The 15,343-nt window shown below is 36.2% G+C and overlaps 2 protein-coding genes and 1 long non-coding RNA gene across 6 annotated transcripts in view; 2 read left to right on the forward strand and 1 right to left on the reverse strand.

Annotated features, from left to right (window-relative positions):
• Positions 1-898, forward strand: part of LOC121957830 (zgc:85777) — a 39,262-nt gene extending 38,364 nt beyond the window's left edge. The window contains exon 9 of the mRNA XM_042506617.2: positions 388-898. Coding sequence (XP_042362551.1) covers positions 388-478 — 91 coding nt within the window. The 3' untranslated portion in view covers positions 479-898. The remainder of the gene's footprint in view (positions 1-387) is intronic.
• A 96-nt stretch (positions 899-994) lies between these two features.
• Positions 995-4,047, reverse strand: bet1 (Bet1 golgi vesicular membrane trafficking protein). The gene is made up of 4 exons (XM_042506618.2): positions 3,869-4,047; positions 3,533-3,639; positions 3,252-3,308; positions 995-1,816 (listed from the first exon to the last, which is right to left on the reverse strand). The coding sequence occupies exons 1-4, from the start codon at positions 3,885-3,887 to the stop codon at positions 1,661-1,663; spliced, it is 339 nt and encodes a 112-aa protein (XP_042362552.1). The 5' UTR covers positions 3,888-4,047; the 3' UTR covers positions 995-1,660.
• A 1,468-nt stretch (positions 4,048-5,515) lies between these two features.
• LOC121957415 (uncharacterized) overlaps positions 5,516-15,343 on the forward strand; it is a 60,518-nt gene continuing 50,690 nt past the window's right edge. For 3 of the 4 annotated variants that reach the window (XR_015779537.1, XR_015779538.1, XR_015779539.1), the window contains exon 1: positions 5,516-5,996. This is a non-coding gene — a long non-coding RNA (uncharacterized LOC121957415). The remainder of the gene's footprint in view (positions 5,997-15,343) is intronic. The other variant, XR_006106771.2, reaches the window with a different exon arrangement.

Below are 15,343 nucleotides of genomic sequence, written 5' to 3' on the forward strand. Positions count from 1 at the left end.
TCAGCGGTTGGCAGGAGCTTGTAAGGGCTTATAATCTATTGTGCAAGGGAAATGAACCAAATTGTTGGAATCAGATTGATTGGTGGCTTCTACATTAACATATGACCAAGTAATAATAATTGTGGTTGATGTGTAATTAGTCTCCTGTTGTGCAGTGTTGATATTGCTCAGTTTGTAATCAAGTAAGGCTGTGTTTGACTCAGATTCTCTCAGCTCTTATTTTACACAATGCTGACATCTGCTGATGGGGCAAATAATGCAGCTGGACATGGGATGCATAATGTTGCTTTCATTTAAAAAACAAACATTATTTCAGATGTTGAAGGACATTCGGATGATGTTACAAAAAGAAAACACCAGTTTGCATTAACCCTGTCTTTTCCACAGAGATTCCAGGTTAATATCCATCGGTGGAGGAGCTGATGAAGTCATGCTGGGAATCATCTGTAAGTACATGGACACACTGCCCAAGCACTGATGTCATCATAACCTGAACCACGGACTGATGCCACAATGCTGCTGATAGCGTGCTAATCCTTCACAATGAATTGCTAAAAAACAGATCACCTAAGTGCAATTCACTTATTAAATTCTTGACATTAATAGGAAGTTAGATTGTCTTGCAATTTGTCTTTTTGATTGTTTTAATGAAACTGTATGTGATCAAAAAACAAACAAACAAACATACCGAGTAATGAAGCACCTGTTTTATCTTGTTTATCATGAACTCACAAATGTGAACAGCCAACAACCGCATTTTATTCTGTAATTTATGACTTCATTTAAATATCCTTATAAGACTAAATATATAAATGTATAGAGATTTTTTTAGAACAGACAAAATAAAATAATGTGCATAAAATGACTGTTGTTCAAAATAAATATCATGCAAAGATGATGTTTTTTTTATGTGTCATTGGCAAATTAACAATAAAATACTAGTTCAGGTTTAATGTTTTAAGCACATTCTCCGTGTGTTAGAAGCCGACACTCATTTCAGATCATAAAATTTGTTTATTTACATTAAAAAATATTTTTTACAACAAAGATGACACAATGTAGACACTGCTATTAATGTTTTGTATGGATGCTGAATGCTGTAATATATCCATTCAATTTAAAAGCAAATACACTCGATCATTTTCTTTAAGTAGCATTCTATATCTTAATCACTTTTAACACAACTGTCTGTATCAACCAGTATGCCATTTCATCAGTCTTATCACACTATACACCACATATAATGTGCTCACGACTGCATTAAGGTTTCTGACACAGTAGTATTTTCAGTTTGTCACGTCTCATCTCTTCATTTAAGTAAATTAGGTCGATTTCAAGTACATATACATAATGTGGCAGTGCCTTTCTTATATATACATACGTGATTCCTACTTCACATGGGTAATAATCATCTTAGACCCGGTTTTACTTTTAGGGATTCCATCACAAAGCATCATAAGGAGTCCTGTCCTGACTCAGTTCTGAGGTCATTCTATGAAATACTGAGAGACATGGGCATATGTAAAGGTGAAAAGGCTAAAACAAATCGCTGTCTTTCCTCATCAACATCATGTGGGTCTCGTTCTGAGAAGCATCAGCGTGGCACAGACTGGGGATGACGATGTGGAGTTAAGCGGCCAAGTTCACCAGAGTCCTCCTATCACCTCAGCTTGATGAACCAGTACAGGACAAAGAAGACGAAGAAGCAGAAGAGCAGCATGTAGCACAGCAGCTTGGTCTGACTGCCTCTGGACAGCTGCTTGACTCTGCCGATGGTGGCGCCCAGCAGGCCGCCCGTTGAGTCGAAGTCCGAGTCCTTGTGTGGAAGAGAGGGATACAAGGTTTAAAGTCCAGGTAGGCCAGTAAACACACTGTTAAACTCTGATCCTAGAAAATGTATTTAATAGTGGTGGAATGTAACCTAATGCATTTGCTTAAATACAAATGTGAGGCACTATTCAATACTTATTACTTTCACTACATTTTGGAGGTAGAATGTGGAGGCTCATGCACACATTCAGGAAGGTGCATAGAAGGGAAATGTCCATATGTAAGAGAAGGAAAATCCCCACACACTGTCCTATTACTTGCAAAAAACATATTTAAATACACAACGTTTAGGTCCTTAGACTTTCATCAGCTTTATTGCAGGTAACAGGACAGTGCATGAATTCTCTTTTCTTACCTACATTTAGAGGGAAATGTTTTCCTTTTTACTTCATTTATTTGTTATTTTACTGAATTACATATAAAATGTCTAATCATCTAAGTATTTACTTGATGCTATATTAGTAATATGTAGGTTAACACAGTGTCGACAGTACAATGAAATGTACTGGACAAGAGAACAGGTCAGCTCAGCAAGCAATTAGTAGTAAATTAGTAGTAATAAAGATTGTAAAAATAAAGAAAAAAGGTGTTGGAAAAAATGGTTAATAGCATAAGATTAAATGAAAAATTAAACATAACCCTATATACATATATGGAAACTAGAACTATGTGTAACAGTATGTAATTCGTTTAACAAACTGTTGCGCAATAAATGAGCACCATGTAGATTCAAGGAAAAGGATTTTGTGTGTGAGTGGTGAGTGTGTTCAACAGTGGTGGAAGTAGGATCTGTAGCAGTCCAAGTTAAATAACATCAGTTATGCTGGTGATGCATCTCTATGTAAAAAGTAATAGTAGTAATAAGTAGTAAATTGTAGAAGTGATATGATTTAGGGTTGGGCAAGACATCAATATTATATCCATTCCATGATACTAGAGATTAGATATCACCTTAGATTTTGGATATAATAAAATCTTAAGTGTTGTCTTTTCCTTGTTTTAAAGGCTGCATTACAGTAAAGTGACTTTTCTAACTGTTGTATTGTTTGCCTTTATCCACTTAGTTGTTTGCTTTGTGAAAGCACCAATGGTCAACCCTTCATTATTGTCACAATAACCACATCGGATATTATAGCTGATTTTCTCCTCATCGCCCAGCCCAAAATTGATTAGATTAAACCACTAAGCAAGTAATAAAAGCACATTCACCACCAGCTGCAACACTGAAATGCTGCTTCCAGGTTACTGCATCAATAACTAAATCATACTATAAATACTGCAGTTATTCATCAAGTGCATTTTGCTGCCAGTATTTCTGAACTTTAGTAAGATTTTAATGCAAGACTTATACATGTAAAAAGTACTTTAAAGAGTCTGAGTGTTATAGTGTTGAGTCAGTGAGAAACGAAAATGAAACTTACCATATCGTCCAGCATTTTATTCTGATATTTCACTTCTGTTCCAATGTCGATAGTCAGCTGTAAATATCAAGAATCAACACTGAAGTTAAAGGCAACAAAACAATCTGCTGACTGCTGTTAGACCTTTAATCCACATATGAGGTATTAACGTGTTACATTCAAAAGAATCAAAACATAACTAAAGGTGGACAGACAACAGACGCAATTCTGTGTAAACTTACAGTTTTTCTTTGGGATTCACAAAAACATCTAACATCTGCATTTCATCAGTATTAACTTACACTTTTCAAAGCGCTGACTTTAGCTCTCAGTCCCTCCTGTAGATGTTCATTCTCCTCCTCATACACACTGTATCCACTGGCTACATAACTCCCAGGACCTCCTTCACCTTTATGAAAAAGACAACGATCATCGACACGTTATTAGTTTGCTAATTTGTCTGTATTTGAGCTCTATAATGCTTTTAGAGGTGTATCAACTTGGGCCTGGAGTCCACAACAACGACAATTCATTCACATTTGGTAACAACATTAGCTAACGTTAGCTAGCTGTTAGCATACTAGCATGCAGGCGCTTAAAGTAGCAGCTTAAAATCAAAATGTTCGTCTGTCTCTTACCCACAGCGGTGCGCCTCATCGTGAATCGCAGGAGGTAACACTGTCCGGTGGTTAATGTAACGTCAAAGTAAACAAATCCACTAAACACGGTCAATATCGCAGCTAACGGTAGTCGCGTAACTGTGGCAAGTTTGTGCACATCACCAAACGCCACGACATCATACGGTGGCCGAGGAGGACAATTCGTGCATTAAAAAAAAAAAAAAAAAAAAAATCCGCGTCATACGTCTTAAGAGATGTTTGTCCCAGGTAGTCCATAAAACAAAAAACAAATGATGTACGGTCGTAATACTTTTCTTGTTATTTACATGTAAGGACTTCGTTAAATTAAAAAAATAATTAGAAAAATAAAAGAAGGGCATAATTTTGCAAATTTAGATTTGTGAGTATTACATTTAAGGATCAAGAGACTTGTCACAAAGTTCGGTTAATTAATATGACTTTCAAAATAAACAATAACATCTTTGAGATTGAATTTCATAGAGCAAACCATAATCCTTAAAATATAGAGGACAACTATAGAATAAATGTAGACTTATCAATAACAATAAAAGTATTATGATCCTACATCATTTTAACCTGCTATTTGGTAATTTATCTTTTATATGATTTTAAGGTGCTGTCTCACTCGTTTTTTTGTTTTTTTTTGTTGTTTTTTTTTTTCTTTTTGTTTGCTTGCTTGTTTGTTTTTTCTTTATTGTTCAGTTTCAGTTTGTCAGTCCTCTTTTTGGCAGTTTGCACTCTCCATGATGTCTGACTCTGTATTATTCATTCTTCTAAATAATGTTGAATAAAAAAAGACAGCTCATGGTGGAATAAATTCATTGACACAACTTATTGCTGATCAAAGCCTATCTACAACCTCATTTTATATTACCCTGGGACTAAATATGGCAGGAATCTATGTTCAGTAGTTTTTTTTAAAATTAATTTGCTTTTAATTTTGCCTAATTGTTACTCACAAATACTCACAAATCTATATTCATAGGTAAAAAGCCAGAGCTAACTTTTCAAAATCAAACAATAGGTTACATTTGGGTCCACATTTGAATTTACAAACAAAATAGCTGTAGCCTATTTAATTTTAAATTATTTAATTATGTTTTTGTCAATTGTCATAAATTCTAGTCCCCAGTGGAAATCTGTTTTAAAAGCCATGTAACTCACTTCAGCAGAAATTATAACTGGACCATAATTGGACAGAAACAATTGGTCAGAAACAATAGCAAAACTAAATGTTGTTCTAAAAACCTCCAAAATATTAAATATATGCATTTTGACCTAAAACTTTTTCAATCTGGCATTAGCAATTCTGTTAAATAAATTGCAGCTGGCCTACTTGCAATATGTTGTATATTAATGTGTTAAAATTCCTGTAGAAATCTAGAGTTATTTCATATCTGAGTGTTTTCAGCATTGACATAACTACACTGTTTTAATGGGATGATCAGTTTTCTTTGCAATTTATGTGCAATATTCACTTTCACTTTTACAGTGGTTAGCAGTACAGAGAAAAAGGCTAAATTTCCCCTCAAAGGTTATCAACTTCTCATTATGCATCATTTATAATTTTTGACAGGATTCTCCTCTAAACAGGCATCATGTGCTCACGTGCTTAAATTTGACCGACCAAAAAACCTTTTGATAGGAGGATCACAGGCAGTCAGAGAAAAGCAGAGGCCACAAGTATTAATCATCAGCCACTGACATGGAAGGAGACAGAGCCACTAACAGACTGTTAGAGCTATTTCTAGCAAGACTGTAGCTATAATTTCCCCCTTTTTTGAGTCGTTTGGATGCATCAGCTGACCTGGCATCTGCGGATCCTCTAATTAAAGGCAGGTGTGCTAAATTAGCCGCGCAGGGAAGACGCCAGGACATTACAGCCTTCAAGCGCCGTGTGTTTGGTTAAATATTAGTTTTATGCTTCGATAAATCCGTTTATGGCCACATTTGAACTTTGTTTTGGTAGCCTAGAGGCCTATTCACTCGTGGGAATGTTTGTTTGGGTATTTTTTATTTCGTTTTGAGGCGACAGTCGGACACATCAGTTTAGCTTTATCCATTAACCCTCCACACATCCTGCAAATCAGTCGACATCCGAAGCACCCAGAACATCACACAAACGGTGAGTACAACCAAACACAGCCAGCTGGTCACATCTAGCATGGTCTGTGGAGTTCAAGAAGTTAAAGTCACCTATTAGAATATATAGAAAAAGTCTTGAAGTATCTGCTATTACTGTACTTACGTATCAAAAGTAATTTTATGTTTCAAACTTTTATTTGTGGTTTGAGAAATCGATTGAGGGAGACCATCAATTTCAGTAATGTCATGCATGAATAAACACATTTAAAACAATCAAGTTAACAAATAAAAATCTAAATGAAATGATACAAAACAACAAACAATAACAGATAAAAAATAGAAAAGGGGATAATAAACATGTTATGGTGTTGATGTATAATTAAAAACATTTACACTCAATTGAGACAAGATCTGAAATTAGATTAACTTTATTATCCACCTTAGTGGGAATTTGTCTTTAATTTAAGCATTTGCAGTCCAAGTTTAAGTTCTTTTGAAGATTTTGCAATATATTAGGTGCACTTTAAGAGAAGGACATTTTTCCTAGTTCAGTTGTGATTAAGGGAATGTGGAGCACCAAGATTGTGAGTTCAGAGTTGAAAGGAATGAATAACAGGGTGGAAGAATCTATTTCAAAGCTTAAGAGATGAATAAAAAGTAGTGCTGGTCCTGCCTCACAGTCAAATGTGGCCAGACGACTTTTTGATAATGTGATAAATATACTTAAGTAGGCCTATATTTACCTATTAACAAAAAAGCAAGCAGTCAGAATTTTGAGAATAATTAAGTTTCTATCTTCTTAATGTGTAGGCCTTCACCACCTCTTTTTTGCAACTTCAATCCTTTGAAGAACAAAATGCAGTTTTTCCTTCCCTGTCATTTGTTCATCCATCCCTTCATCCCTCCCTCCTTTCTCCCCTCCTGTCTTATTTTGCAGTAAGTAACTAAGATGCTTCGGGGAGTGTAGCGGGGTATAAGTATACATTTTAATTAGGAAATTTTGTGGATTGAAGTGAAAATTGACAGAAATACTAAAACTCAAGAAAATTCCAGACACTCCCAAAAAATACTGAAGAACTGCAATGAAGTATTAATTTACTTTAGTATCAATTACACCACAGTTTAGAAGCTGCAGAAAAGACAAACTGCACTCATCAGAAAACCCATCAGAATCCGTCTCTGTTGATTGCGCCTCATATGCAAACTGGACTGACAGCATTAATAGCCCTACATATATTTATATTTACACTAATCATTATGAGGCAGTACTAAACACTGCATTGTCTTTTTCAATTATTGTGACAATTTCAATTACCAAATAGTTTTTTTCTCCTTTTTTTGACGCTAAATTGTTATTTAATGATTGTTATAAAGGTTCAGTATCATGGTGAGCTACTACAGGTTTTGAGTTACAGGAGCAATATCATAAGTTATTAAAAGAGTCCGATACAATTTCTAATTTGCTGTCGCACAACGTTACACTGCAAAAAAAATAAATAAATAAAAACTATTTGTTTTAATTTAAAAAAGTTTGTGTCTGGGCTGCCTTGACTTTTAAAGTTGACTGAATTTGACAAAGACAAGTTAAATCTTTATAAAATAAACTAAACTTGTCCTCTCAAATTCAGTCATTTCAAAGTTTTAAGGCAGTCCAGACACTAAGTTGGTAAGGTCAAAACAAAAAGTATATTTTCAGTCAAATGTGCCACACTATGCTGTTTCTATCTCAATGTAATAACTTTTCCATGGTTTCTAGCAGATTGAGAATATCCGAATTTAAATCTGAATTATGTAATTTTGTTTTTGTATCTGTTTTTATTGTTTGTACATGGGTGCCCAGTCTACTGTCTGGACCTGCTGGATGATGGCCACATCATTCATATGTTAAGTTGCCAGGCTCATACCAGTTTCTCAGCCTTAACAGAAAAATAGGCCCAGTATTTCAAACTGTATGACCAAATGCATGATTTACACATAAAAGCAATGTAATTATAAAGACAAAGTGCTATGGTTAAATTAAAAAAAAATAAAAAAATAAATTTTCTCATCTTTGAAACACAGTAGGTCTCAAAGCACCAAACATCAATGGGTTAATCTCCCTTTGGTGGAAGAAACATATTATTGTAAGGAGAAAATTGCCATGATGTTCCTTTTAGACACAGACTGATTGTTTCCTTTGAACATTTTGAAGTGGTACCAGCATAAAACGGAGACAAATATCCTTTGTGGGTTTAATAATGTAGCTCACTGACACAGCCATGTTGTGCTATGGAGGATAGAGAAGAGTTTTGCAATATTTCCAAAATCCTAGAGGTGCTGTTTAGCGGTGATTAGCTTTCCTTATCCCCTCATACATCATCTGTCACCTAGCCTTGTGCCAATATAACAGGGGACAGCTAATATGATATAGGAGATTAAAATGACTTTCATGATGTTAATTTATTCCTATCCAATATCTTATAAATAAATACAACTTTAATCTCCTATCTACCATAATGCATTTCAATTCCCCCGCACTCATCTTTTTATGTATCACCCAAAGGCTTTGCTGTATGCATGACCTTGACATGACTGTCAAAGAAACAGAAGATATTGATTGAACTGCGTGTGCATCTCAGCCTTTGTGGATCTGAGAGGATTGGATTTATCAGATGGGTCTTTAGAATGGAGAAAGGCGTATGGACGTTTGGAAACTGGTCTTAATCCTCATTGAAACTCTGGATCCACAGCACCCCTGCCACACTTTGGATTGAACGTACGCACATGCACATATGCGCGGGCAGTGCTGTGTACACAGTAAGCCTCGTGTTACAGCAATTTTTTTGCATCCCTTTAGGTATTCTATACATGTACTAGGGATGTCTCGATCGGTATTGAGATAAAGGTATATTAATTAGGATTGGTTATTTTTAGCACTTGCTCTGCCTGATCCTTTGTTTATGTTCAACGTCACAATTATGTTATGCTGCTACTTTTTTTTCATGTTCATCTCAAGCTGCTGCATCACTTTAAGTGGAATTACAATTTTTGTTGTTCATTTTTAGTGAACTAGTTTTAGTATAATACTGTTATAAGTGGAATTGTGGTGGAATTTATTTGTTGTGACTGTGAATGTTCAGCTATAACACTACTTTAAAGTGCAATTTTGATTATGTTACTCATTTATAGAGTTCTGTTCTTTTATTACAATGCCACATTAAGTGGAATTGAGAGAAGTTGAAACAAGTATCACATTGGGACTTGGGTACTGGCAGATGCTCAATATCAAATTATTCAGATTGGGATCGGGGGAAAAAAAAACTTGATTGGGACATCCCTAATATGTACATATACTGTTACATGCATTGCGGATAATTATATCTGACAGTTTACCGAAGCACAATCTGGGTAAAGCGTCTCAGAGACAGTACTTGTAATATCAGGGATAATAAAAATCATAGTTCAACATGTTGGGAAATATACTCCCTTTCTTTACTGTGGAGAGTAAGTGAGAGGATTGACACCTCAACAAGCAAGATACAAGATTTTGATTTATGATTGATTTATTAAAGGGCTTGTAGGTGGATTTTTTTCCTTTGGACAGAGTCAGGCAAGCTTGTTCCCTCTTTATCCAATTTCTGGAACTTAATGTGCTAATTCTGTGGAGAGAAGATTTAGAGGGAAGAATTACATTGTACATGAAGCCTGCCCTTCCTTGCTTAAAGGCCCTGGAAAGTTGCACTTCCCTTTCAGAGAGTTAAACCCAGCCTGCTGTGTGAAAAACACAAATCCTGACCACTAGACCAAATAGGCGTTATTTCAAGTGACGGTAACCTCACAAAATTGATCTGCTGTTCACCTCTCCGCCCCAGCAGCGCTCGAACATCGTCCCATATTAGTCGACGAGAGACTGAATAAGTAACAGGGCAGATTTTGTTATCTTTAGATGAAGCCGGTTCAACCCCGTTTCCAGTCTTTATGCTAAGCTAAGCTGCTGTAACCTGCTGCTGGTCCAGCTTTATATTTAACATTCATAAGACTGGTATCAGTCTTTTTATCTAGGTCTAACTCTCTGCAATAAGGCAAATAAGGGTACGCTATTTCCCAAAATCTCCAACGATGATTCCCTTAATTAGTATTATCAAGAATCATTAATTTGTACTATCAACTAATGGGAAAAGAAATGGCAGAAAAAAGTGACTGCTGGAGGACTTATGCATTGGCCACTCTCCACACATAAATAGGAAAATACTGTTCCATTAAACAATCTATGATGGATCGGGATCAAAGAGATACTCCCCTATCAGTAGAGTATGCCACCATTTGGCGAGACAGGAGCATAATTAGCTGCAAATGAGAAATGCTCATCCATCTCTGCATGGCACCTCTCACTGAATACTGCTGATGCTTGACAATATCTGGCTTGCCCTGATTAGCATTATTTCTCCAGAGTATGGATGGAGCAATGAATGAGTCAATGACGGAGAAGCAGAACTGTAGAGAAAAACATGCTGGAGGAAAGATCAAAAGGACGCTATTGTGCTCCCTACTGTTAGTCTCTCAGGAGAAAGGATTTTGATTCCGACACTTAACATTGCTTTGAACCGCAGTTAAAAGAACTCTGCCAGCCCTTTAGCCATGCTCAGAAATCTCTGGCTTGTAAATTGTTATATTATGAGGATTTGGAGCCTGAATAGATGGCTGTGTTGTTCAGAATGGACCAAAACCCTTCCATTCATTAGTAAATGGGGTTTTAATGAGATGTGGAGTAGAATATAACTGTGATATTTGGGTCAGGTAGAAGAGAAAGAGAGAGAACTAAGGTGAGAGAGAGACAGGGTGGAGGTTTAAATTGAAGACAAACATCCAACCAGAGACCATCTTTCATTGGGATCACCTTAGCTGCAATAACTGTAGTCATGTTTACACTGCCTGTTCATGGCGGGAACCTCAGCCTGTTATGCTACATCCCTGTTCTCTATATAACATAATATCGTGGAAAGGGGGGACAGAGTTGTCTCGCCAGGAACAGAGTCAGTCAGGGTGGTTTTCATTACAGATTTGCACAAAACTTAAGTTATATTTATGATTTCCATTGAGTGATATTATGTGATTTTTCTTGCAATGTCACACAACTTTCCTCTCGCGTAAACATTATAATAACCATGGCGACGGATGTGCAAAACATTGGCAGGTTTATTTCTATTGCAGCCATTCAATAAAGCCAATCTAATATTGCCGTATTTTCTTTGTCTCGTATAAGAGTTAAGAAGATCTCGGTCTCTTCCTTTGTCCACACATACCAAGTCATGTTTTGTAGAATGTCGTGTGACTTTGTTGTACTTTTTCTTCTCCTTTGAGTTTAATGGCATCCATACAGTCGCATTACCGCCTCCCAGTGTTACACATCATAAGGGCTATAAAAGCGGGAAAAAAGTGTTTCCATTGCATTGTATTTTATTGTATTTTTCATCTTTATTATATATTACATTTATTATATTTTATAGTTTTTTTTATCAGTGTGATTTTTTTGTAATTCATTATAGCTTTTGTGCTATGTTTTTTAGATATGTGTTCTATGTTAAGAAGTCTCCTGTCTTGTTTGATTGTGAATGTAGCTGCCATATAATATCTACATAATGCTAGAAATTTCAACATGCTTTTAAAATAAACCCTTTTACTGATAGCTAGAATATAATTGGAGACTACACCTTGTTTATATTTCAGAATAAAACCTTTATTTGGTCGATTAAATCTTACGTTCAAATTTCAATCAAATTCTTAATGATGATTAATCAATGGTCCGATAATCATTATCATCTCTATAATATGAATACAAAAAAATAAAAACACTTACAGTGCATATACACAGTCTAAGTCAAATATAAATACAATGGCTCTGAAAAGTGGATAAGTATGCTGGTGTGAGTACATAAGGACAGAGATGACACCACATGGCTCTAAGCTGACAGAAGCTAATCAAACTCCTGATTAGTATGGTGATGAGAGCAGGACTTTTTTTTTTTTTGAGATCTGAAAGGCTGGATACCATTGGGAAATTATGGAGGAATATCTGTAATAAGCACATTAGGCAAAATGTTCTGCAGCATTATAAATACCAGAGTTCTCAACTTTCCAAATGAATACAAAATCTTAAGGAGAAGCAGTCTCAGAACAGAGAATGACATCTGCCGTCATGCCAGAGCGAACACAGCTCTCAGTTAAACCCCTTCTATATACATTATCTTACATTATCTTCTAAATTTCTATATACAGTATGCATTTATTCCCCATTTCATCAGTTCTTATAAAGACATTTTCATTCAAATCACTGTATAGCTAATGCATTGTCATTTTGCATTATTTGGTTTAATTACAATTTGTCCGCATATTGCTCTATTGCTTCTTTGCAGGACAGCTGCCAACCATTCATGCTAATAAAGCTCAACTGTAAAAGAAGATTGAAACTGAGAGAGAGGTTGGGAGAGGAGCAGGCTAGAGACATTCCTCTCTTAAATTCATCTATTTAAAATCCACATTTTAGTTTCATGGCTTTTCCATGCTGCTGAATTCCTTCAGGGAATCCCCCGTCACTCCTAATGAACAAGACTATTACTCAGACCAAAATTGTTGTCACCCTGTTGGATCCATGTAATTATTCGCTCATCTCATCTGTGCGTCAGTGCGTTTGTGTGTGTCTGTTGGCAACCTGATGACCCCCTTCGAATCCCATTAAATGCACCAATATCCCCTATTTTAAAAAACCTGAACATATAAACTTCTTGTAAGTCTCCCACTTGTTCAAACTGAGCTTTCATGGGTTGACACTAACATGAAGTCCATTGACAAAGAAGATGCAACACTATTTAAAAAATTAAATGAACTATTGATTCATTCTTAAGTGTTGCTCACCCCACTGGGAGCTTAGCTTGAGTTGCTTTGTTTTCACTCTGATTATGATGTAAACAAGAATCGTTAGTCCTTTCTAAAAGATGACACTTCATCAATGAATGTCATTCAAAGTGCTTCTGATTGCAGATTACATCCCTTTCTTCTTAACTGACCATTGATGTAACATTATCTGACTCCTGGGCTTTGCCTTTTATCTGTCCTCTGTCACTCTCTTTTAGACGTGCACACACACATGCACACACACCTCTAATAGTCAATCCTTTCTCTTCCATCTGCACTTAATGCAGAGCAAATGTGTTTATCAGTGTGCTGAATGGACAAAATGGAAGAAAAGGTGAAGATTCGTGAGCTGTGTGTTCACACAGATATTGGCGGTTCACTATAGAATAGAAGTATGCCACGCAAGGGAAATACATACATACATGATATAATTGTGGTATCATGTATTGGTTTCATTATCTAACACAGCTGAAACACTTAGTTAATATATATATTTAATGGAAAAGGGTTAGGTGTTGTTTTTTAAGCAAATATGAAAAATGTTTTTCAGCCATTCGACTTCAGCATCTATCTTTCTCACTGCATCTTTACTTCTGAGTCATCTGGCAAAGTGCGTCAGGTCACAGAGGATGCCTTACCAACCACATTTTCATGTCCATTAGCAACACTGAAGCATTGAGGTTCAATCAAGCCCAATGTGGGCTTGTTTATCTCAACTGATGATGCAACAGAAAGTAATTGAATCTACACCTGGTGGAAATTATCTTGCATTATGGTAATCATGTTGAAATTCCCTCTGACTTTGCATCATTCAGTCTGAAGCTGATTGCTTCAGTGCAGATGTGGGAAATAACGAATGGAGTGCATTTGTGCGATAGAAATTTTGCAGTGCTTTTTAAAAGTATATGTTTCTGTTGTAAGCACTTTAGAAAATTCACAGTACTATGACTTTTGAGTACTTTTAATTATGTGAAAGCATGTTTTTAGTCTGCATCAGGTTTGACCTTTGCTCACTTTCCTGTTGACCCACATGGCTCATACCACTTGTGAAAGGGCAGTAAATACCACTTTTGGGGAAACATGGGCAGCAAGTTGCCAAAGGCCGTTGAATAGGCTAGATGTCATGATGTCAACACATATAACTAAAATATATAAATCATTTTTTGATGTGAGCATACAGAAATGCTGTTTTAAGATGCTTTTCCTGTTATCAGAATAGTTATTTCCTGAGTGTGGCTCAGTCACATATGGTTTCTTGCTCTTTATTGTTCTGTGTGGAGAACAATGCATATTTTCAGTAGCCTTTGTATCTTTGAGTGCCTCAATCAGTTTTCATGTTGTCCCAAATATGCTTTTTTTGTAATGGACATTTTGTTTTTGGAAGTGGTAGTTATGGCTGACTTTCCTTATTCAGTTGTGTGTTACTCTTCATCAGTGGTGGGAGTCATACCTCTCGCTTTAGTACAAGTAGCATGACTCAATTCAAATATATTGAATTACAAGTGAAAGTCCTACATTCAAAATCTTACCATAAAAATGGAGAATATTGTTATTATTTACTACCTTAACAGCCCACAGTAGTGGGAGACACAAACAATTATTGATTAATATATGAAGAAGTAATTTTAAAAAAAGTCAAACAAATCTGACAAGAGAATCTGTAGTAAGTAGAGAAGGGAGTGGATGGTTTTGCAGTAACAATGAAGAAAGGAGAAACAAAATACACAAAGCAAAGAGGTGTGGAGAGCCGCTGACCTTTGCTCTGACATATGTATGTGCATGGGACACACAGGGCCCAGATGTGTCCTATGCTGCTGATTGCACTCAGTGAAGTCTGCAGCCCTGAATGAGACAGACAGCAAAAGAACCAGGTAGAGGGGCTGTTATACTACTTACTGCTGAAAGATTGGCCTTTGATATTGTAGCACAGATGCAGCAAATTCTAGATTGTACTATATTATATCACACTTCATATACTTGAAATACTTTTTTGGAGTTGAAGCAGGCTTGTCTGCAGTAAAGAAATATTTGCATTTTAGCTCATTTTCCAACACCACTGACGGATAGCCTGCTCTAATGTGACTCACAAACCGTGACCAAAACAAGTTTGTCCAGATGTGTGCATCACCATGAAGTGTCCTCTGGAAACACTTCCTTTGTGTTGTGATGTAGTGTAGCATTTTCTTAATGTGCTTTGTTGTGGGATTTTCGTAATGTGTTGTGTGTTGTGTTGTGGTATTTGCATCTCGTTCTCCAAATACTGTGCATGTATCTTAAGATGGATGCAGATGTTTTCCTAATTTGTATTTGCATACTTTTTAAGTTACAGCATATTTGCCCCTGTCAGCCTCCAAAGACACCCCCACACCACTGCATAACCCTAAGGCTAATTCCCGCAATGCCTGACTTGGTGTGAATGTAGCCGAATTCCTAGAGAAATGTAGTTGAGTGAAGGAATGAAGTGGCATAAAATTGAAATACATAAATAAAGCACCT

Source organism: Plectropomus leopardus, chromosome 17, assembly GCF_026936395.1.
Source record: "Plectropomus leopardus strain MGB_pleo_1.0 chromosome 17, ASM2693639v1, whole genome shotgun sequence".
NCBI classification, from domain to species: domain Eukaryota; kingdom Metazoa; phylum Chordata; class Actinopteri; order Perciformes; family Serranidae; genus Plectropomus; species Plectropomus leopardus.